General features: G+C 31.6%; 2 protein-coding genes across 11 annotated transcripts in view; one reads left to right on the top strand and one right to left on the bottom strand.

Moving 5' to 3' along the window:
• The window catches only part of SUPT3H (SPT3 homolog, SAGA and STAGA complex component), a 440,959-nt gene that overhangs the window by 377,751 nt on the left and 37,114 nt on the right, over positions 1 to 26,094 (bottom strand). The window lies entirely within an intron of this gene.
• The window catches only part of RUNX2 (RUNX family transcription factor 2), a 358,942-nt gene continuing 345,561 nt past the window's right edge, over positions 12,714 to 26,094 (top strand). For all 5 annotated transcript variants that reach the window (XM_060110997.1, XM_060110994.1, XM_060110993.1 and 2 more), the window contains exons 1-2: positions 12,714 to 12,851; positions 13,052 to 13,175. In XM_060110997.1, the coding sequence (XP_059966980.1) occupies positions 12,714 to 12,851; positions 13,052 to 13,175 (262 nt within the window). The remainder of the gene's footprint in view (positions 12,852 to 13,051; positions 13,176 to 26,094) is intronic.

Raw genomic sequence — 26,094 nt, 5'->3', positions numbered from 1 at the left:
CAATAGGGCCTCCCTGGTGGCGCAAGTGGTTGAGAGTCCGCCTGCCGATGCAGGGGATACGGGTTCGTGCCCCGGTCTGGGAGGATCCCATATGCCGCGGAGCGGCTGGGCCCGTGAGCCATGGTCGCTGAGCCTGCGCGTCCGGAGCCTGCGCGTCCGGAGCCTGCGCGTCCGGAGCCTGTGCTCCGCAACGGGGGAGGCCACAACAGTGAGAGGCCCGCATACCGCAAAAAAAAAAAAAAAAAAAAAAAAAAAAAAAAAATTGAGTCAATAGATAATAATCTTCCAAAACAGAAAGCGCCAGGCCCAGATGGCTTCGTTGGTGACTCCTAGCAAATATAAGGAAGCAATTATCTTCAATTCTCTACAAACTGATCCAGAGGGAACACTTCCTAACTCATTCTATAAGGTTACCATTCCTCTATTACCAGACAGAGACACTGTAAATAAGGAAAGATACAGAACAATATCTTCCATGAACACAGATGCAAAAAAATCCTCCACAAAATATTAGCAAATAAAATTCAATATCATATAAAAAGAAGTGTTCACCACAACCAAGTGGGATTTATTTGAAAATCAACTGATCTAATCCATCATACCAACAGGCTAAAAAAGAAAGACCATATGCTCCTATCAATAGACAAAATTTGACAAGATCCAACACCCCTTCATAATAAAAAATTCTCAGCAAATTAAAATCCTTCAACTTGATAACAAACACATGCCAAAACCCTACTAATGTCATACTTGATGGTGAGAAACTAGATGCTTTCTTTCCTCTCTAAGATCAGTAACAAGGCAAGGATATTCCCTTTTCACCACCACTACTATTCAACATCATACTAGAAGTTCTAGCTAATGCAATAAGCTAAGGAAAGGACATAAAAGGTATAAAGATTGGAAATGAAGAAATAAAACTATCTTTGTTCACAGATGACGTGACTGTCTATGTATAAAATTACAAAGAATCAATAAAAAACTCCTAGAAACAATAGGCAATTAATAATAGCAAGGTTGTAGAACATAAGGTAAATATATGAAAGCCAATTACTTGCCTGCATACCAGCAATCAATAATTGGAATTTGAAATTTTAAAAATATGTACCATTTACCTTGACATTAAAAAAATGAATACTTATATATAATATTAACCTAATAAACTATGTAGATCTATATGAGGTAAACTACAAAACTCTAATTAAAGAGATCAATGAAGACTGAAATAAAATGGAAAGACATTCTGTGTTCACTGACACAGCTTTCCTGCTCAAAATTGTTAAGATATCAGTTTTTTCCAACTGGATCTATAGCTTCAATGCAATCCCAAAGAAAATCCCAGCAAGTTACTTTGTGAATATCAACAAACTGATATGTCACCGCACCATAATAAAGCTACAGTAATCAAGACAGCACAGCATTGGCAAAAGAAGAGACATCTAAATCAATGGAACAGAATAGAGAGTCCAGAAACAGATGCACGCAAATGAGCAGGGCAGTCCAACAGATACTCTTTTCAGCAAATGGTGCCGGAATAACTAAACATCCAAATGTAAAAGAACTGAATCTAGACACTGACCCTACATCTTTCACAAAGATAAACTCAAAATAGTCCACAAACCAAATGTAAAATTCAAAACTATTTAATTTCTAGAAGAGAAGATAGGAGAAAATCTAGATGACTTGAATTTGGAAAGACTTTTTAGATACAAACACCAAAAGTATGATTCATGAGAGAAAAAACTGATAAGCTAGACTTCATTAAAATGAAAAACTTCCACTGTGCGAAAGATACCGTAAAGAGAATGAAAAGACAAGCCACAGATTGGGAGAAAATATTTGCAAAACACATATCTGATTTGGCAGCTCCACAAAAAGCTAAACACAGAAGTACTGTATGACCCAGCAATTCCACTCCTAGGTATACACTCAAAAGAACTGAATACAGGAACTTGAACATATACTTAAACATCAATGTTCAATTACAGCATTATTCACAATAACCAAAAGGTGGAAATAATTCATGTGTCCATCAACAAATGAATGTACAAACCAAATGAGCTATGTACAAAGAACTCTTAAAACTCAATTAAAAAAATTTTAATTTAAAACGGGGGATAGATCTGAACAGATACCTCCCTAAGATATATAGATGGCAAATAAGCATATGAAAAGTTGTTCAACACCATTTGCCATTAAGGAATATACAAATTAAAACAATGATGAGGTACCATTACACACCTATTAGAATAGCTAAAATCCAAAACACTGAGAACAGCAAAAGCTGACAAGGGTGGAGCAATGGGAGCTCTCATTCTTTACTGCTCTGAATACAAAATGGTAAAAGCTACTTTGGATGACAGGTTGGCAGTTTCTTACAAAGTTAAACACGGTCTTAACAAACAATCTAGAAATTGCACTCCTAAGTATTGACATTTACCCAAATGAGTTGAAAAGTTATGTCCACACAAAAACCAGCACTCATATTCATAGCAGTTTTAATTGCCAGAAACTGGAAGCAACCAAGATTTCCTTCAATAGGTGAATGGATAAACGAACTGTGGTACATCCATATAATGAAATATTTTTCAGCAGGAAAAAGAAATCAGCTTTTAAGCCACAAAAAAGACACAGAAGAACCTTAAATGAACACTGCTGAGTGAAAGAATTCAGTCTGAAAAGGCTACATTTTGTATGATTCCAACTATATGACATTCTGAAACAGACAGTACTATACAGAGAGTAAAAACACCAGTTGTTAAAATGGTTAAGACACTGAATTTTGTTATGCGTATTTAACCAAAATTTTATGGCGATTTCTAGAAAAAAATATCCTGTATGATACTATAATAATGGGTATATAACATTATGCATTTGATCAAGCCTACAGAACTCCACGACAAAGAATGATGCCTAATATAAACTACTGACTTCAGGAGATAACATACCAATATTGGTTCATCAATTGTAGCAAACACAGGCCCCAATGGAAGATGTTAATAGTAGGGGAAACTGAGGGCTGGGGGAAGTATATAGAAGTCAGTACTTCCCACTCAAATTTCTGTAAAATTAAAATGGCTCTAAAAAATAAAACCTATTAAGTTTTTAAATTGTTCTTTTTGACACTTCCAGTATTAAGCTTTATAAAGATTTCAGACAGTAAATAACTACAGAGCAGTGCTGTCATATATATCAATTATATGGAATAATCCATAAGCTCTTCCAGAAGTATGCAAACTTTAGGATTCTTAATTTTTTAAAAACTGAACTGATAGCTAAAAGGACAAGAACCCTGGAAATTTAAAATTGTACAAAGAGAAGGCAAAACATAATAAATAAATCTGTATTTAACCATTAATTTTTAGGCCAGGTTTTATTCCTCAGAGGTTCATCTTCCTACTAAATGAACATTAGAACTTTAAATGCCAAAACTCTTTTGAATTAATTTATAAAAATCTTGCCTACATATTAAATATTTCCTTAACTTTTTAAACAAAGTATGTTTAATCAAATGTTCTTCCTGTTTGTTAAACTGCTTTCAGCACAGTGCTACCTTTTAAAAAAATCTATTAAGGTAGATAGGGTAGTCTGAATCCACATTAAATGACCTTGGAGGATGCTTTTTCAGGTTTGGTCTATTAGTACTTTTGTGTGTTTAGTCCCCAGACGGCTATTCTCATTACTTGCAATGATTTATGTGTCTGTTTTATAATTAAATATTGGGGAAAGGGGTGTGGCATAAAAACAATCATGTAAGAACTTTATCAAAAATGAGGGCGAGCAGGCAATGACCAGAGCTTGCAGGAGAGAAAGAAGGGAGGAAGACTTTATGATGAAATTTCATGAGATTTATATAGTAGTAATGATACACTAAAGGTCTCAAATTCAGATCAAAATATGGGTTCATTTGCTCTTTACCAATTGAAAAAAATGTGTTCTTTTCCTGTTCAGTTGTTGTAATCATCATCATCACCCAATAAATAATAGTCAGTCTAGCTAACGTAGGTGAATCCTCAGAAAACTAGTTTACTTTGGATAATATGTACAGTGATGGGTGCAATGAATGTTTTAGAGATTAAGTAATAACAAAAATAATTCCTTTATCTACTCAGATTTAAATTCAAATATAAATGAAAACGAGGGAAAATAGCTCATAATCTCTGATAAGATTTCTGTTAAATATTTTATGCTTGGGCATTAAATCCCGTGAATTCTGAAAAGAAAACATTTCTGTGGATAAAAGGCATAGGAATTTTACCATCCTTCTTACTAGTAATAATGAACGACTAATATAAATACTGAGATTTATGATAATTTGGGGATACATTATAATCAAGATTATTTATTTGGATTCCAACCCTATTCCTAAAAGAATTTTGGGGTGCCTTATAAAACTATTCACAATATAATTATATGATCAAGATGAAATTACACTACTCAATTCAAAAGACAGTTATAAAGCCCCACAGATATGATCTTTCACATAACAATCAATTAAAACAAAAACCAAAAAAAAAAAAACCCCAGATTTTTAGAATACTTTAAGAAAAGATTTTCATTATAATAAGTAAATTAGAAGTTTGATCATTATTTCAAACTGTTCTTGCCTCTCCTATAAAAGAGGCTATCCACTAGGACCCAAGTTCTATATATAAAAGTACAGAGGTAGCAGGAGTGGGCAAACTGTGGCACACCAGCTGCCTGTTCATGCATATATGGTTTTACTGAAACACAGGCATGCCCATTCATTCACCTATTGTCTAATTTACTTACTGTCTCTCTTTCAGACTACAATGGCAGAGTTGAGTAGTAAACAGGGAACTTACAGCACACAAAGGCAAAAATCTTTACTATCTAGCCCTCTACAGAAAAAATGTAAACATCTCTGGTAGGGTGTTAACTAAAAAAACACAAATTCAGAATAATTTAAATACAGAAATATAGGCTTCTGCTCATTAAAATACTTCTTCAAAGAGTATAATTTAATAGTATAAACAATTTAGTAGCGGTAGTACAATTCAGTAGTATTTATTTAACGTGAACGAACTTTTTAAGGCATTTTTACATATCTTAGAAGCATCCAATTAATAAACAAGGACATAGTAATAACAGATGCTTATTTTGATCCTCTAAAAACCTCTAGCTTATTGGTCTAGACTTGAGTTACTATAATAAAAAGGTAAAATTTTTTATATTGCTATTTTCAAAAATATTTTACCATTTTCAATTTATATTTGCCACATATAATTTTGTGAAAAGTAGTTCTTTTAATGTGAATGGAATTTCAATGTAAAAAATAAAACTATAAACTAAAACCTAAAATTGCTATGTATAGCCCAGGCTATCCATATTCACTTCTTTACAAAAAAAAAAAAAAAACTTACTATTTATAAAAATGAATGAATTTTCCCCATCTATCTGATTTCATTTTGAAATCAAATCCCCATACACCTTTTCCAAAACATGTTTCACCTTTAAGAAGTTATTGTTATATGTATATGTATAGCTGATTCACTTTGTTATAAAGCAGAAACTAACACACCATTGTAAAGCAATTATACTCCAATAAAGATGTTAAAAAAAAGTTATTGTTTAAGATGAAAAATAGCAGAATGCCTAAAATAAATAGTAAAAAAAAAAAAAAAAAAAAGTCCCTTCACCTGGACTCACCAATAGTTAACATTTTGCCACATCTGTTTTATGTATGAATTTAAGTATAGTACTGACTTCATGAAAATAACTCATCATGCACCTCTTTTAAGAGTAAGGATATTTTCCTATATATGTGCAACAGCATTATGACACTTAATAAATATTCCATAGTATCATCAATATCAATTCCATATTCAAGTTTCCTCAAATATCCTAAAAATGACTTACGAAGCTTTTTAAAAAATCTAGCATCCAGTCAAGGTTCACATACATGACCAATTTCTGAGAGACAAGGGCCAAATTTTTCTTTAAACAGTCTTTTTGTGTATACTATCTTCTCTCTTCTTTCCGAAAACTTGTTCTCTGGAAAAGCTGTAGGAACACAATTTCCCCAGTACTTTCCTGCCAGAACCATTCAGCAATGGAAAGGTACTGGGATAATGGTGGGGAGTAAACTGAATTTCCAATTATCTCAGTAGATTCTGTTTTCACTATGAAAATATCTAGAATGAAACTGCAATCTTATCATAGCTGATTTCATTTTTTATAAATATATACCTAGCCAACATCATTGATCATCAAGTGAAAAGTCTTGTGACTAAGACATGCCAGGACTGAAGAAATTAAGCTTTAATACTGTTATCACTAATAACTTAATAAGAATCATGAATAACTATCCAAATACTATATCTTATAAAAAGAAACAATATTTTCTAAAAGTCTAAAGCATGCTCTTTACTGGTCACTGAAAAAGCCAGTTTTAGAAGACAAAACATACTTTTTTAAAAAAAATGTAGTCAATTTTTATAGCTCACTAAGTTAAATAAAGTTTTAATCATCCCATAAAAAGACTGAATAGCTTGCATATTATGCCCATGCACTAAGAAACCGACTTCTTTGGCAATTTGTTTCAAAATTTTCAAGCTTTTACTAAAGTGTAAAACTTATATTTTGAACAATGCTTTATTATACCATTATAAAAATATGTACTTCTGAATAACATGAACCACAAATTTTTTATTATTAATATAATTAAAGTATATAAATATTTTCAAATTCTTTCATAATTTATTTAATCTTAAAGTTCAAATTGGAGCAATTTTTGACTACTAAGCTGTCTGGGAAATTGAGATTTCCAATGGGAATACTGTCAAATTTATAAAAACAAAAACATCAGTATTCTAGTGATTCATTTCCAATATATTCTCTATATTGTTAATTACGGCTGAACTCAGAGTATTTTCCAGTGTAAATTATACACAAGGCTTAACAAATAGTGACCTAAATCTGCAATTGCCTTTACAGAAACCAATGAAAAATCTATACACAGCAATGAAATTGGCATGCAAATAAAAGAACTGTCAAGACATGTATCCCTAAAAATAAGCCTACAATAACTATTTTAAAGGCTGTGTGTGGTCTCACCCATATATTTTGGCAAGATGCACTTTCTCCAACCACAGCTAGATTCATCCAAATGCAGTGGCACTGGAGAGCCTCTGTCTCACCTGTCAAAGTTGAAGAACGTTGTTCCAAAGACCACCATGAGTCCATGGAGAAAAGCCACAGTGCTACAGCTGTTATTGATAAGCAGTCTCTTAAGGAGAAAATACTTCAAACAATTAAGCAAATCAGCCTTAATAGAGATACAGACAGATAGACAATATATTAATGTTTAAATGGTGAGATGACAAATACCATGCAAGGTCGGAAACAGTGACAACTTATACACTGGAATACTAAAGAATCTTTCATAAGTAACACTAACTTAATAGTCTTTTCTATTCTTTATCTAATACAATTTCTATACATTATTTACCAATTCAAAAGAACTATTATGTTTCCCTTATTTAAATATTTTAAAACGTCCCTGATAAAACCTCAAAATTCATCTAAATTACTAAGGTACTAAATTCATCAAAATTACTGAAGTCTGACAGTTAAGAGCACAAAAGATTAAGACTTAAACACAGAAACCCTAAATATATTAAAACCTTATTTTTTTTTAGAAGATATCTTTGTATCTTTTTCAACCACATTATAAAAGCAGTTTTCTGCTTTAGATTAACCCCCCCTTTAGTAAAGCATATAAACTGGTCAGGTAAGCTATAGGTAGGTTAAGATAAATAAAAAGAAAGAGCAAGAAAAACAATTACTTTGAAAAGAAAAATGCTTCCGTGAACAATTCAAGCCCCATCTCAAACCTGGCAATAAAAAACAACTTAAAGCAAAATGTAAAGAAATATACCTGGCTGGGTGAAAAGTTTAAATAATCGTGATGAACATCTCATAATTTAACTTATTTTTCCTACTAGATGACAATGTCCTCGAACCCTATATAATACTGCAACAATTCCATCAAAAAAGAAAAAGGGTGCCCTTTTGTGCCTTTTCCAGGAAAGTGAATATCCAAAAAGTTCTCATTATAAGAGAGCTTCACCTACAAACAAGTCCCATAGCACAAAGGCTCCAATGTACTATGATGTCCCACACTTTCATTTACTATATTCTCTAAGTACAAAGGTTCCAAAAAGATTAGTTTCACTTTTCCCTAGATATATTTAGTATGTTAACTAGTATAGTTGGGATATTATTTTCCTTTGGTTTTGTCAGTAGCATGTCTGATATAAATTTTATTAAGTGGTAGTATATGTAACATTGCATTGTGGGTAGTAGTTTCCTGCTTTACCCTAGCCACATCCTCAGCTGTCATATGAGCATGTTTCCCATATTTTCTGCAAGTTCTCGACTTTTTTTTCTTCTTAGAAAAATGACAGCAGAAGATGAATTGTTCTAATAATTATAAGAAACATGAATTATTTATACAGTTACATTAAACAAGTATGGATCACTGTGTACTTTGAAAAACAGTCAAAGGGAGAAAAAAGTAATCCTCATAATTAAAGGGCTAAATTCATATGAAACAATGTTAAAGTAAATTAACACAGAGGAAGGAATTAAAAAATGTTAAAAGAAATAATCTCTGTAATCAGATGCCAATACCATCTAACAAATGAGGTGTACTATAACAAGATATAACAATGATTTGCCTTGAATGTTAGAAGCTTCAAACCTGTTACGTATTCATTAGTGAAGATTAATGTCAATATCCCCTACTAGAACCTTAAGAATCTACTTTGAGACTTTATAAATGTCAAAACAGAGAAAGAGAAACCAAAAAAGCCTGGAGGAGAGAGGGAAGAAAGGGGGAGGAGTGGAAGGGGAGAGAGAAGGGGAGAGAGGGAGACACAAAAGTTAACTACTTTCTCTTTTGGCATCCAACTTCCACATTATCTCACATTAGACAGAGAGCTGCTAATACTAACCAAATGAAGTTGTTCAAACAATCATGGATATGGTAGTGCTTTGGGTTTTTACAAAATTTAAAGAAACTGAGGAGAAAAACAAAGAATACTCTGATTACAAAAAATACCACTTTTTTTAGTATATATATACATACACACACATATATATGCAAATTTTTTAAAGTACCAAAAAATAATACCTTGTACACACATACAACCACGCATGTGTGTGCAGCTGTGAACATGGATATATACCCCATTAAAATAAGGAAGTGGAATTAAATCTCTCATAATCATCATAATTTAAAATAGCAATAAAATTATACATATTTTACTAACGTAAAAATTTTTCAAAGCATCAATAAAAGGCCCAATAAATGCTATGTAAGTCTCAATAGCTACACATCAAATCCAAAAAAAATTGTCACATACCAAGTTGAAACAATAAATTAAGAAAATTCCTTGCTAAAACCTCATAATCAATGAGAACATTTTAAGCCAAAATAGGATTTCTACAATTTGTAAAATTCCTACATCAAACCTATTTTGCTTCTATTGTTTTCAATTAAAAGAAAAATAGAATAGCAACAAATATAAGTTTAAAACAATCAAAAAAAAATAGAAATGGGCACAAGACTGGTATTGATAAAACTACTGTATTATATAATAGGTTCATTAATTCAGAAAATTAAAAAATGATTCAAAAGGTAACAATGAAGATATATATGTAGCATTTAAAACATTATAGTCATATCATATAACAATATACAATATAAAAAATTCGACCAATGTTGACAAACATATTAAATACAAGGCAATGGGAAAACAAATAACTAACTTCTTTACTTTTTGTGAAACTGTTTTCAAGTTCAAAGCTATATTTCATTTCCATGGCATTATAATACATAATTTATATAGCAGACTTAAACTCGATACTTACTTCAACATAGCAAATACTAATATATCCCCTAAAAGAATGAAGTTTTGAGGGTCTTTAAAAAAACAAAAAAAAACCCTGTGGTTTGCATTTCTGATTTTAAGCATAATCAAGAGCTTTATCTGCAGTGACTTTTCTGAGTCAGTCTCTCTTCAACACATGTGGTAAGCTATTTCTAATGAAACAGACTGTCAATTATCAAATGTGTACCAGTTATCACTGTTGTTTTTAAATTTTTACCACAAAGTAATATTTGCTCCAAAGAGGACAGATTTTCAATTTATAAAAAGAAAAAAGTATATGTATGTATGTACGTATGCATGTGTTTGTGTGTGTGCGGATAATGGATATACAAACTTTAAAGCACATGACTTCACTGCTTTCTCCTGCCAGAATTTGATGGGCCTCACGCAGAACAGAAAGGGCATATTCAACAATATCTATTAAACTCTTAAGCAATAAGAGTGATTACCCTGACCCAAAAATTATGTGCAGGAGGGTTACCTGCAAAAACAGAACAAGCAGTTAAGAGACACATGGATGTTAAAAATTATTCAAATACATATACAGTTCATTTGGAGGGCCAAAGTACACTTAATAAAAACAAAAAATTTTAAGGGAGAAAAAATTTAGCAAAAAGTTATAAGATGTCAGCAAATCCAAACGCAGAAACTGAAAACTCATTCTGAAAAAAGAAAAGCATTTACTTAGCAGACTACTAAATTTTTTCAATTGCCTGATTCTGCTGCTATTGTATGTGCATATGGAACTATGTTTGAAAATTCCACAAATTATATAGACAAAGCCCTCCTTTAACTTACTTTAGACATTAATTAGAGCTACAGATCCCACTGTACGCCTTATTTATGAAAGAGAATCAATGAATAAATTTTCCCTTTTGCATGAGTAACTGCATGTTAAATGAAAGTTTTTACTTTTCAATGTGAAACCTGTTTACATACACAATGAGGCATGATAAATATGTATTTTAAATAAAACACTAAAACGTATTTATGGTTTTTTTATCACTAAAAATTTATTATGGAAAAGTTCTAGGTATTTGAATAATAAAGGATTAAAGTCATTCCCATATCCTCCCAGTGTATTTTGGGCAAATTACTTTTTTGTAAGAAACTTATGAACACATTAGTACATTTATCTTTTATCGAATATAAACCAAAAGCAGATAATGAACTGTGCTAGGATGACCATACGAAGGGGTATTTTGGCTCTAGCATCCTCCTCAGTATTTCCCAGTCCTAACACCATTATACACCCCAAATAATGTTTTGTAATTCACTGTCTCCGCCCACCCTCCCACTCATTTACTTCATGCCACCCCTGGTTACTATCACACTAGGAAGAAGTCTAACATGCAAATTCAGAGTGGCATGGATAAATGGCAAAAAAATGCCTAGAAAATTGGTCTGTTCAGCTTTATAATTTTTGCTGAAAAATACCCCATCTCTCTCAACTGATGAAAACAGGAAGCTCTATTCATAAATATGAAATTCTCTGCCTATGATATATAATCTTCCTAATAAGAAAATGAGTTCTATACATACATGTCCAAAGGGGCAAAAAAGGAGATAGTTTCCCAAAGATGTTTCCAATTTTCTTCTGAATCAGAATTAGCAAATCGAGACGACTAACATACTCTGTGTGCATTATTCCTTACTACACACAGCATTTTGTAATTTATTTCAAAAGCTTCTATTATAAACAAAAAATACAGCTTCTGTTAACCCACTCCATTCTGAGCTTAGAAAAATCAATAACATTGAACAATCTAAGTTACAACATAAGAATTTTACTTTATATTTGTATAAGACTTGCTATCAAAGGCTCTGTTGAAGTTAATATCCAAGTAAACTATACAAAATGAGTATACAAAATGAGTATATTTCCTCGAAAAATAAAAATTATTACAAACATAAAGAAAACTAAGATTCATCCAATAAACTTATGCTACAATTTTTGCTATTCATTTTTATAAGATACTCAAACTAGCCATGAGATAAAGGTAAACATAATACAAAAGATACTAATTATATTTAATCTTTATTGTAGGAGCCGGCATCTAATATTGATCATACATAAACTAGACAGACATGATTTAATATTTGTAAAGGAATCCCCAGACTAACACTTTCATGACAGCCAATTACAGTCAAGCCCAGCAAGCAGTTTGCAACCAGACCTTAGGAAAGGTAAACTTTTTTACAATGAGTTACAGATTCATGAGTTTAAGAAGACAAGAAAAAGAAAAACAGAAGGACTCCAATCACCCAGCAAATATGAAGCAGACCCCAGAATGTGATACAATCCAAAGATGTAAATTATTGTAAATCATCACTGTTGTTCAGGATTTCACACACAGCCTCTTGAGCCAATTTTGCTCACTTTTCCACAGACACAATAATGAACTAAATAAAAGGAGGAGGCACAAAAAGTAGGGGTGGGGGGATAGAAAGGAAAGCCCACAACAGCAGAGTTCTGCTCTACAAACGCTTAACCTTACAGGAGTTTGGGCTCCTTCAGCATTTGTATTCTATCCAAATCCTCATGAGTCACAAAAATTAAAAAGCTATATCCTTCTGGATGCCAGGAAGGGCCTTACCACAAGCCTTTTGTCAGAGAGAGGAGAGAGAGAGAGAGAGAGAGAGAGAGCATGAGCAAGGGGGGAAAGCCACAGTGGTAGGCAGTCCCACTTGACTGTGAGTACTATGAGGTCACAAACCACATGATTCTGTCTCTCCAGTAATAGTGCTTGCAAAAAAAAAGGAGTTTGAAAGCTTTTGCTTTTTTGGATTGTGTGAATGCTTCATTCGCCTCACAAACAACCACAGAACCACAAGTGCGGTGCAAACTTTCTCCAGGAGGACAGCAAGAAGTCTCTGGTTTTTAAATGGTTAATCTCCGCAGGTCACTACCAGCCACCGAGACCAACAGAGTCAGTGAGTGCTCTCTAACCACAGTCTATGCAGTAATAGTAGGTCCTTCCAATATTTGCTCATTCTCTTTTTGTTTTGTTTCCTTGCTTTTCACATGTTACCAGCTACATAATTTCTTGACAGAAAAAAATAAATATCAAGTCTATGTACTGCAGGCATACTGTAAAACTAAAACAAGGTTTGGGTATGGTTTGTGTTTTCAGTTTAAGGCTGCAAGCAGAATTTACAACAGAGGGTACAAGTTCTATCTGAAAATAAAAGGAGGGACTATGGCATCAAACAGCCTCTTCAGCACAGTGACACCATGTCAGCAAAACTTCTTTTGGGGTAAGTGTTCTCATATTTTAAAATCCTATAAGAGATGAACCTGTTAAACATAAAGGTATGTTTCTCGGATAAACTTGCTAGCTTTGCCAGCTAACATTATATTAAAGATCATAATGATGCTATTTTGTTGCACTAAAAGTTGAAAAATGAAATTGCTGTACAAACTTGCTTTTGGCATCTGTAACTTATCTACTTCTCGGACTAATGACTTGAAATAGAAAAAATTAAATTATCTCACATTAGTCTAAATGTTTTCTAGAGCTATAGAAGTGAGGTAGTTGAAACAGTAAAGGCAAGTTTAATATTCTCATTAACCTTCACTGAAATAAAATTAGACACTAAATTAATCAAAGTATTGTGAAGTATTCACTCCGGCAGCTCCCAATATTTGAGCAAACTTTTAAAAGGAAGCAATTTTACAAAATAACAGACCACAGAATTATCTTGACATTATACTCTACTATGTAAAACAGAGAAATAAACCTGCAGTATAACTTACATTTTAACCAGCTCAACTACAAGAAATCTACTTATAATTTTAGACTTCATCATAAGATATCCGTACAAGTTTGTTTCTAAGCAACTTTACGTAATTGAAGCATATATTCAACTGAAATAAAATTATGATAAGTATGTAATAGCCATTTTTAAAAGATCTTTATAATTGCCCAGGATATCCAGGATATTAAAAAGCTCACAGAAGTCGTCAAAAACTTACATGCAACCATAACTTTCTATACAATTTTAGTTTACATCTACACACTATTATCCATAAGTAGAAATTGTTATAAACATAGCAAACATTAAAACGTCTAGGATTCTTTTAATCATATTCTTTGACCTACCAAAATGAGTATCGTTTAGTCTCATAAAAAAGAAAACTCTGTAAGGATACTCTGCATGATTTAAAAGAGCCATACCAATTAAGTCATGCTGGACTTTAAAAGAAAACAGGCATAATATAGTATTAATATTTAATTTAAAGTTAGTGTTAATACACAAAAGTAAACTACTTCAACATTCATCAGCTAAGATGGTATTATAGTAAAATATCTAAACACTTACAAGATTTTCTTTATGCTGTCCAACATGTTCTACAAGGCAAGTTTATAAAATTTTCTTTTATCCTTTAAAATAAATCCTTTTGCTGTGTATACCTGTATTAACTTTGCTTTATAACTTACAACTAACGATTGGAGTTTCTTTTACTCCTCCTACTTCACACATTTTAACTGGCTACCAGAGGATCGGTCTTAGTTTCAGTCAAAGAGAAATAATTAAACCTGAAGGAGAAAAAAGGTTTCTCTTAAAAGGGTGAGGAAATATACTATGTATTTTACAAAAAAAAATGTAAAATTGCTGTAGTGACTCCCTCAATAGTTCTAAGTGGGCCCCCTCAGTTATAATACATACAATAATCACAGATTATTTTTTTAATTTAATGGAAGATAATAAGCATTACTGTAAAAATTTCTGCATTAAGGAAGCAGAACATATACACAACTAGACTGCATTAACAACCCCTATTATAATTATAACTCATACATGGAAACTTTTGCTGTTCCCATCCAAGAGAAGAGGGGAAAAAAATGCTTAAAACTATTGTTATATGGAGGGATAACTTGAAACAGCATCTCAAGCAGTTAAGTTACTCTTCACAATGTTACTCTATTTTTTAAAAAATAAGAATTTTTCAAACCAGATTGGGAACACAAATTTCAAGGACTATTTCAGCATTAGATGTAAAGTTACTAACATAGACACAAAGAATATGTTAAAATGCTCTTTATTCTGTCTTATGAGGGAGTGTTACATTTCTGTGACATCCTTAGTAACTATTTCTACAGTAAAATTTTCAAAACTTGACCCAGTTTCAAACAGGCATGATAATGAATTAAATAATCTTCTATCACATCACATATTTTTATACATCATAACTAAGTCTTCCTCTTCTGAAAAGTGGAATTTACCCTCTCCCACTCCCAAATAGTATTTGAGAGCCTGGATAGAGAACATAAGATGAACCCACTACACGGGACTAATTACAGGTGGGTGGTGGACATAATGTATAGGTTATCATCACACTACAAACATTTCCCCCTTCTGGAATCTATCTGAAGTCTGAAACCTCACTTCAGGCTTTAAATTCTTAAGTAATTGATTATCAAAACAACCTAATGAAATGTCAAAAGTATGTGCTCCAATTTTGTAAAATAGTTTTAAAAGTTCAGGCTCTTCCTAGGTAAGGGACAAAAGCACACACTGACCAACTGCCTCACCTCAAAATAATGAGTGAAAAGTGTGTGTGTGTGTGTGTGTGCGTGTGTGAATTTTCAATGTGCACTACTCAAAATCTGTCCATTATTTATCATAAATGAAGTCTGTTAAAATGAACAGAGGTAACTCATGGAGTATCTTACCATTAAGAACTTATTTATGAAAATATATCAGCTGACAGACTAAATTTCTACATAAAACCTTTGTAACTGACCGTAGTGCCCGACTGCATATGATGTGTGAAGACTGATTTCCAAAACAATAGTTGTGGTCCATATCAATGATAGTGATTTTATAGTTTCAAGATTTAACAGCGACAAAGTGTCACAACTTGCTTCTAAAATAAGAGAGCTAAATTCCAAAATCCAGGGAGATGATTTAAAAAGAGCATACATAGAAGACCACTCCTATTAAAAGCTAACAATGTCGATACAATTTCCAAAGACTCTTATTATTATTTAACATTATAGTAAATAATCATAATTTTACATGAAAACTGGCAAAGATTTCACTTTTAAACATTAAAAATATTTTAGAATGTAGAAGATTTAAAACAAATCACAGAAAAATATTGTTAGTCTATATAAATCTCTTGATAGTCTCTAAATGACAAGAAAGCATGAAATATACACGGTTACATTATGATATACTTTAGTTATTTTAAAAGAAGAAAAAATTAATCTCTTCAATTACACCCTTCAAACTAATCACTGATAGTTTGACTTGTTTAAATCAGTCATGCTAAAGTTAAATTCAGTAAGATAGAAATGTTCCAGTTTGTTAAAAGAACACTGAAATATTTGATGGTTAAATAAACTGCAGAGGGGGGAAAAAACTAACTCATTGAAGGCACTAAGATTTTATCAAACACACAGAATTAATCTTTATTGAATAGAACCATTCACAAATCAAAACTCACTGTACTTCAGTACTTTCAAGCAGCGCTAATCAATTACAAACCTTTTCTAGTGCTTCAAAACTCATGTGCTTTCAATTTTATACACTGGTGGTCCTCAAGTACTGTATTGGGGCTGAGTTAAGACATTCTGTATCACAACTTTTTTTTCAACAAATATTCATCTAGAGGGCTTTTTTTTTTCCTCTCAAGAGCTGCTCACATGAAAACTGTGGTAATATTTTTATACTGTACTTCTTTGTTGAAGCAAAAGGTTAGGGGTTACCTAAATACCTCAACTGTATATACGAAAAAGGGAAAAGGTAAGTATTCATATAAAAAAATCCAATGGGACTGGATTATTTATTTTTGCATTTCCTATGATTAATGATGCACCCATGCATACTCGAAAACTGATGGCAAAACAGGGTAACATCTCAAACTCCTCTCCAAAGCACACAAATGCCAACCTTCCATGCTGTTCTAACCCTTGTTGCAAGATACTAAAATGTGACAACTCTAAGTCAATAGTGAGGTCATGCAAATCTCCTCAAAAGCATTCATTGCAAATGCAATTAATTACCTAACAAAACTCTACAGAGATATTTTTACATAAGGGATCCACTGGAACAGTCTACCTCTACAGTGTGTCTCTGTAAAAATAATACACATATGGTCAAACAGACAAATACCTTCAATCTGAAAGAATCCTTCCTACAAACAATAAACCTGTAAACATGACAAAGCGTAACTATTTTTTCTAGTCATCTGCCATGCAAGATTTATTAGTAAATGGGTGCTAACAAAACCAATGCTAATTTAAGCAGTATTCCCATTAGGTTACCCAAATGCACTACCTTTTTCTCCTATACCAATGAATTTCACTGAAGATAAAACTTCATCCAAAAAAAAAACCAGTCATTAGCCTCCCATACTAAGGATAACAATAAATTCCATATTCAGTATTTTCTAAAGAGAAAAATATTCTAAGCTGTCTAAAGTATATGGAAATTCTTCATGAAATAGGAAATATTTAATGTTTTAAAACAAATCTTTAGAAAGGAAGTCTCACATAATGAAAATATACACCTTGATACAATCTACTGCCATTTCAAAGTTTATGGAATTCGGTGGATATGTATTTTGATTAATGTATTACAATTCAAAAAAATAATGGGGAAATTCTATACCTTATTCAAAGGGACTTTACTTACAATTTTAACCACAGTTGACCACAAGCTTTTGTCCATTTAACAACAAGCACACATACATTCCCACATAATTTTTTAAAGATCTGTAGAGCAACTGAGATTAAATGCTCTTTTATTACATCGTATACAAAATCTTTATCTTATGTTGTATGTTGAATTCTTAGGAATTTCTCCCCTTTGTATTATTTACTAAGGATGTAGGATTCAACTTTGGACAGTGCTGAATGTAAGCAATACCATACCAATCATTTCGGGTGTTTATTGTTGTTGTTGAACAGGATGTTAACTCTAAAGTATATTTTTTCATAAATATGCTGTCTTATACGAATAAAAACCTAATCATTCACCATTATATGTTAAGATAATTCCCAAATAAAATGAGCTGTAGAATTGAGTCCAGATAAGCATTTAATACTTGCAGTGAAGAAAAAATTCATTATTGATACACCTCCTATAAGTACTCTTTATTCTTGTTAATACTCATAAATCCAACATCCAATATGTAGTCCAGGACTAAAAATCATACTGAGTGTGATTTTGCCTCTAATTAAGTGATTTTCAATTTTTAAATCAACTGCCCACAAAACAAGGAATTCTGCACCATATAGACATATATTAAGTGAATGCAATTTTAATGATGTTTAAGATATTTTAAAATTATTATATTGATGTCAGAAGATTTACCAAGTTACATTATTCTCAGACATGTATTTAAAATTATGGTGGCAATTAAAGACTTATCTGCACTACTTCTACTGACATCCCTTAAGAAATTATACATAAGAATTACATTAGAGAAGTGAGAGTCTAACAAGGTACATCCAAGTATCCTGTGCAAGGCCAACAATTTTTACCACAAAATCAAATAAATTAATTTTATTTTATACTTTTCAGTCTTTGTATCAATGGTGTCTACTGAAATCATTATACCCTCAACTATAAAAATATATTTACATAAAAGACTTAGCTAAAAACTCAAACATTTAAATACACATTTTCAGGTTCACAAAAATCATATGAACCATGAGTGTGCCAGACTTTGTTTATACATTCCTTATTGTTAGATATTCCTTGTAGTCAGGTATCTTACAACTAAATCCATTTTGTGGATCAGTTAAAAGCAAAACCCCAAAAAAAAAAAAAGGGAAATGAAGGAAAAATGCTAGCCAAATCACAATAACAAACAGTAAGGTTCTAAGGCATGTATATGCAATGTCTTTCTTTGGAAAAATTCGAATAATGATGTTGCGGTATTCCACAGAACTTTCTATAGACATGGACATATTTTTATACAAAAGCTAAATATTTGCCACATAAATACAACTTCAATTTCTTTCAATTATGAAAATTTTAATATGTAGTATATGAATCTACCTGTGAATGCATGTGAATGCATACACACAAGTGACTAGAGAAACTTGGGATAATAACTGTAAACCAGGAAGAAAACAACTGTAAATTAGTTAACTGAGGTATCGTTTGCAGTTCTATTGGAAAGATAATCAATTACTTTTTGCATGTATACTAACAGAGAAATGTTAATCTGTAAAACCAACAACAGAGATTAGGCATCTGTTAGGGTATACAAGATTAAAATAATCAAAAACTATACTTGTAAAACACAAGGACACTATTTTCCAGTTATAAACTTAAATTAAAAACTGGTATCAGTTAAACAAATTATTACAGTTCACAAGGGAAAATATGAATGTAATTAATCTGCTAACAGATACTATTTACATACATTATCTCAAAGAACAACTCTGGCTTGAAGCTAAACAGGTATATTTTCTGTATATTTACTCATTGCCCATATAACCTAGGTAAACAAGTTAAATTAGGCATTGTGATTTTTAATTAGGTTATTTCATTTTGATAGTAATAATTATAATTAATTTTATTTTTAAATTTTTCTACTGAAGTTCCCAATTTAAACTTCAAATTTCCCAGATAATCTTTAAGTGGAAAGGTATCATCATTTCTACCAAATGATTAAGAATTACTTAAATGGATCTAAACAAAGTGAATTCACTATGAACCTGAAAAGAAAAAAGTGCTGTATTTTACAATTAATATTTATCTCATTGGTTTTACAGAATTAGTGTAATTTGATCCCAGAATTAGACACAAGAGTATGCAAAAGTTACAGGGTACGTGTTCCCTTTAATCAATGATAACTTTATTATAAGTTTTGTAAACACACCTTAAAGAAAACCTATTTTTTGAAGAAAAGTGAATTCTCACTTTATTTTATAAACTTCTGTCAGATTACAGAAATCTGCAATAATATACTACCACAGAAAGAAAACTTCTTTATGCTAATAGTCTACATTATTATCAATCACTGTGTTTTCCATAAAATGTATAAACGTAAAAATATACAAGCATTTCATACTAAGGACCTTAGCACCCGATTCAAAAATATTAAGACACTATAAGAAGATATCTACGAGAAAACTTCCATCAAGACAGTTCCATCCTAATATCAGGCAAGATAATTGGTTACAAAAGGTAATCTAGCAAGATTAATTTTTACTTCTCACGAAACTTGTAAAGCTTTTAGGTAATTCGTCTTTTGACAGAATGCAGAAAAAACTGCTACTGCTCTTACAGAGTTCAAAACAAAAATTAAAATATTTAAGAAGATAATCCATAAAACAGATATACTTACAAAGACAATGTACTACAGTATGTTCGTAAAGCAATATAAACGTGAAAGTCAATGTAATCCAAACCTCTGATCATTAATCCAACCTTCTCTTCATAGTAGAAACTCCTCTTTTTCATATTATTAAAACTCCAGGGTTACACAGAATTCTTTACATTCCCTCAGTTGTTAAAACTAAACACACATAATATATTCTATTTTAGGAGGAAAACTTATAACATTTTTAAAACTTTTTACCACAAGTATCCACTTTATTTTAAAAATACTATTATCTAAGCTAGATCAAGACAATCGGTATTGGCAGAACATCACTCTTGATTTAGTAATAAAGATTTAACAATATATTTCCCATATACTATGTATAAGCAGATTGCAGAATATTTTAGTGCACCAATAGGACCAAAGAAAACACATATGGAGATTTATTTTTAATCATCATTCACAAGTATATAGAAAGAAAATTGAGACATATGCTGATTTTTAGCTTATTTTTATTTTTATAAATGTTCTTACTTTTTAATGTAATGATAAATCAGAATATATCAAGAGATACTATATTTTTTAAGAGAGCAAAATATTTGGCTTAAATTGCTAAATTATTTCATTATTAAGTGGTTAAACCATTCTATATATGCTTATATGTGTAAAAATCATTTTTACTCAGATATGTTCAAACTATTTTCTTGGCTATGAAATGAAATCATGTGCTCCAACAAATAACATAGTATTTTTGATAAAGTATTTATGTACAAAGTAAATATATATTACATGTACAAAATGATAAGTGATTTTCTATAATGAAACTAATATATGTAACTCAAATTCTCTACTTTGATTTAAACCTTATTCAGCCAAATACATGGTCAATTCATTGTGTTTCCATGATCAAAAAACATCTAATACCCTGAATGCTGTTTTAAAGGAAACTTTAAGAAAAATTATCTTATTATTGTAAGCTGACAGAAAGGAATTTTTTGAAAAGTAGCTGTGAAAAGTGTGTGATCTGAAAACTTACATATGAACTTAAAACTTACATACTCAAACATATGAAATGAACAAGAAAACAGCAAACAAATGGCATAAAATAAAACTCTACCTAGCAACAATACCACACTAAGAAGTCAACCCTGAGCATAGGAGAAACACATACACTTTTTAAAATAAACGTTCAAATGCAAACTTGCATTTGAACATTTTGAACAGGTAACATTCCAGTGATTACAGAATTTTCTTCTAAACTGGCAAGACTAAAAAGGATCACATCTAATTCCTAATTTTGCAATTATAATGTCTGATACTTTCTTTAATCATAAGACTACCATTTATTCTAAACTGGCTGGAAAGGCTTGCCCATTGCATTTTTCCTGTACGTACCTCTTCCTTATCAATTATGGTGTATCTTCAGCATTCGGAGAAGAGAAAAAAAAAGCTTCGAACTTTAACAAAGTTTAAAACATATCATTAAATCAATATTCACAGGCTACTGTAAAAATATTCATTTCTAGAAGGCCAGAAAATCTTGCTTTTTTTAAGCTGACGCATCTACACATAGAAAGCAACTTTTAGTAAGTTCTTTTGCTACGCCATAATGATCTGCTCCAAAAACTCAAGGGTACCTAAAACAACGGGCTACCTGTTCTAGCCATGCTTAGGAATGTGTCCAAATCATTTTTATTGATTTAACCTTTATAGGAATGCTACATATCCTCAGAGCAAAACATTTTGAATGTATTTATAATATGATACACTTCTGAGAAACCATGAAAAAGAAAGCCAAAAACAAATCTAGATACTCCTCCACCCTTGGTTGTTATGGGTTTATTTTTGTTTACTTTAAACACTATCAACAGACCTAAATATTAAATAATTTTATTTAGGAAAACTTACTTTGGCACCACTGTAAGAAAAAAATTAAAAATTTATTTTGGAAAAAAAGTGCATTTAAATAAATTCTAACTTTAAGAAATAAAACGCCTGACTTGACAATGATGTCACATCTACAAATTTTAACAGATTCTAAATATTCCTTTTATATTCTAGTTACACATTAATCATGGAACCTACAAACATATCAAACTTAAAGAATTTAGTCCTTATTGAATAAACTAGGTTGTACTGTAGTTTACATTCTGAGAGTTTACAGAGAAAGTTCTGTGTTGCCTATCTCTCTAGCTTTCTGCAAGTGGTACTTTATTAATGGCTTCAGCAGCTAAGGCCTGCATTAGTTATGTTTGCCAAATAATAATTCACAATATTATGCTTCCTCACATTATGGTTCATCATTCGTTAACTTGAACCTCACCTCTAAAGAAGTTATACTTTCACTGCAAACTGTTCTCTTAAAAAGGCAAACAAGTTTTGAGCATTTCCAGATGTGGCACTCAAAAAAAAAGAGAAAAATCATAGGCAAATTCTCAAAGAATTCTGAAATTATTAATAAAAATATGGTAAAACTGGAGTTACCACTTATTGCTTCAATGATCATCCACAAGTTCAAGAGCTGAATGTACTATTTATCAAATTAAGAAACTTATGATAGAGCACTAATGATTTCAGATAGCTGCCAGTAGATAAAACAAGCACATTTCAGTGTGAGACAAGATTCTACTGAACTGGAATTTCTGACACTCTGACAATTACTGAACATGCAAGAATAAAATCATAATATTATCTTTTTCAAATAGTTAACCTATTTTTTTCTGGGTAATATAAATTTGGGTTCGGCTACATTATTTTCATTGTCAGTATTTTTTATGAAACATACAAGCATGTATAAGATTATGCTAAACTAAAATTAAAATAATTTATATGCAGCCTACTTCCCTGGAGCAAGGCTGGAAGAAGAGTGAGGCAAGCAAGCAGGCACCTATGGTTCAAAATTTAAGGAGATCCTCAGGCAACAGCCCTGACAGTGAGTGCCTCCTTAAACGCTGTGCCCTGGACACTCTGCTTGCCTCACTCTAGGCCCAGGTTCTCCTCCGGAGGCACATTAGTGTAAAGCATTTCATGAGACATATTCTAAGCAAGGTATCATAAACAGAAATATGATAATATAAGAATAAGAAAATTAAAAATAAGTTTCTACCTTTATCTGATTTACATTTTTCTAAAAAAAGAAAAAAGGAACCACTCCAACTTAAATGTAAATATTTTTTATTCACTGTATATTATAATGAGAAGTTAAGAGTCCTGAGACTGCACAAATTTTCTTTAAAGGAGACTTATGTTTGCCATAAATATCTTTCAAAGTAAACTAAGTTGCCTTATTGTTTTAAAAAAAAGAACTGAGTATGTTCCATTATAGGGTTCACAGAGCTACACTTGAGTTGTTGTAGCCCAGTGACATCCACATCTGACTAATCAACAGAATCACTTGAGGAACAGGTCTTGGGAAGGGGAAGGGAGAAGAGGCGGTCTTGGGAATTTTTTTAAGCAAAGCTCTCCAGGTAAATCAGCCAAGTTTGAGAGCCAACAGTCAACTTATAATAAGCTTATTAAGACAAGTTATACATATTAATTATATAAATTTCCAAATTGTCTCCTCCCTAAACATTTGTAAAGCTTGTTCACAAAATAGAAACCATTAAAATTTCAGTTTGTTACTTTACTTCCCCTTCTTCAAGTAGAGGTTAGTCAATGGTGATGTGTCCAACAAGTAATATTAATAAGGAAAATAAAATCAGAAGCATAGACAATTCAATGAGATGACTAGAGCTGCCCAAATTAATATTTTTATTTTAGGTTTAAATAACTATTCTAAGTATATCATCTCAATCTATTCTACAAACCTAGTATTTTAAACTTTAAATTCATTTAATTAAGTTCACAGTAACATATCTATCAAAATATATGTGCCTAAAATACCTTGAAACTGTACTTTGTTTTTATGTTAGCTTTTCTTTCTTGACTGTTTATTGTGCCAGGCACTACACTAAACCCTTTATAAACATTATTTCCTTTAATTCTCACAACTCTCTTATATGAGATGGGCATTATAATTATTTACAGATGAGGAAACTGAAAATGAGGTAATAAAATCTGCCCAAGGTCACACAGTTAAAGAGCTGGGATTCAAACCCAAGCCTTCTCACTCTTAATTACTACCTTATAGTGTTAAACCTAACCTTAATGAAGTGACTTCCTAATCCCTAATTTCATCTGTAAAGGTATTAGTTCTCAGAAACATAATTAAAGCTTTATTAAATTGACAAAATACAAAAAAAGAGAGAATCTTTGCATCTCCAAAGACTCCCAAAGTATAACTTTTAGTAATACTGATCAGTGAGAATCAAAAAGATTAAGAAAAAATGAAACAAGAAGATACCAAGGGATAAGATTTGGGTCAGGTTTAATCAGAAAATGCAAGTTCCAAGGAAATAAATAATTCTTAACCAATCATTATAATCAATAATCTTATTTAATGTCCACACCACACAGTATATACTTAACATGAGATGAAAATACCATTTTAGGAGTTAAAAATTAAGCTCTTAAATTGAACATAAGGAATTTATAATCCTCCTTATTTATAAAATTAAAATGATAATCATTTCAATCACAGGCTTTGGTGTCAGTCAGATCTGGAGTCAAATCCTAGTTCCTGTAATTATCCACAATATTCCCTTTACCACGGTCTCACTGTCCTACCTAAAATTTAAGGCCTATATGCACACACTTATGCTAAGTGACCGAGACAACTTTAATTTCTAAATATTAATTTCTAACTATACTTTCCTAAATTCTTATTCACTTAAATCTTTGATGTTCCAGAAGATCATGGATAAGGGTACATTTTTCTTTACCTACCGAAGAGATTATATACATGATTTTAGGAAGTATATCTTTTGACATGCACTGTTCATCCCAATTTCATCCACAACCATTTCTCCATTATTATTCAAAACAAAAAATCTTAGAAGAGCCACAAAAGAGCTCTAGCTGCTTTTTTTTTTTTTTTTTTCTGGCAGAGGGTAGGAATAAAGCTGTGAGATTACATTTCTCAATCTACATGGATCCACTGAGAGAAGATGCACTGACCAGAAGCCACAAGTGATAAGTAGATGAGTCATTTTTGCAAAGAATAAAGAACCGAGAAAACTGTTTGAGCATCTACAAACATCAACAGACTTCTCCAGTCATTCTGCACCCATATTTAATTTGATACGTAAAGTTTTAATGATCAAACCAACAACTTGAGAAAGCCTAAATAAGGTAGAGTTATTTATTAACATTAAATAAACACACATGCAAGTATAAAACATAGATACTACATTTTAGAAAAGGAAATATGCAAACCAGTGCCATATCTGGCAATGGAGGCAAGAAGTTAAAAAATTTTTTTGGTTAGAAATAAAAGCTAATAGGGTCAGATACTTCACTGGCTTTAAACTCCACAAGTATTCACACTGATTTCATCAAAGTCATCAAAAAGATGTGAGAAAAGAAAGACTAAAGGTTTTGTGTGCAGCCAAAATAGTCAACCAATGAAGTAGAGAATGAATTTAAGAATTATATGGTGATTTAGTCATCATTAACTAGTAGAAAAAAAATCTAGCCTGGATGTGAAAAACACAAGCAAGTTACAAAGATAATACAAAGAAATAGCAGAATTTGGCAGCAATTACTGGGAGAGACGAAGAATAAGGAAAATTTGATTGCAGCCTAGGAGAGAATGGTGAGGTTGCCAATGATTAAGAGAAAAACAGGAAAGGGTAAAGTAGAGTTTTCTTATGTCTTTATTAAAGTTGTGCTTAGTGGGAAAAAACAGGTGTACACAATTTTAATTTTTAAAAAATTATACAAGGGTATGCATGTGTATCAGAAAAACTCAAAACAGTGGCAATCATTATGTTTAGATAATTCAGAAGA

Source organism: Mesoplodon densirostris, chromosome 10 (assembly GCF_025265405.1).
Source record: "Mesoplodon densirostris isolate mMesDen1 chromosome 10, mMesDen1 primary haplotype, whole genome shotgun sequence".
NCBI lineage: Eukaryota > Metazoa > Chordata > Mammalia > Artiodactyla > Ziphiidae > Mesoplodon > Mesoplodon densirostris.
This window is presented reverse-complemented; position numbering and strand designations above follow the sequence as displayed.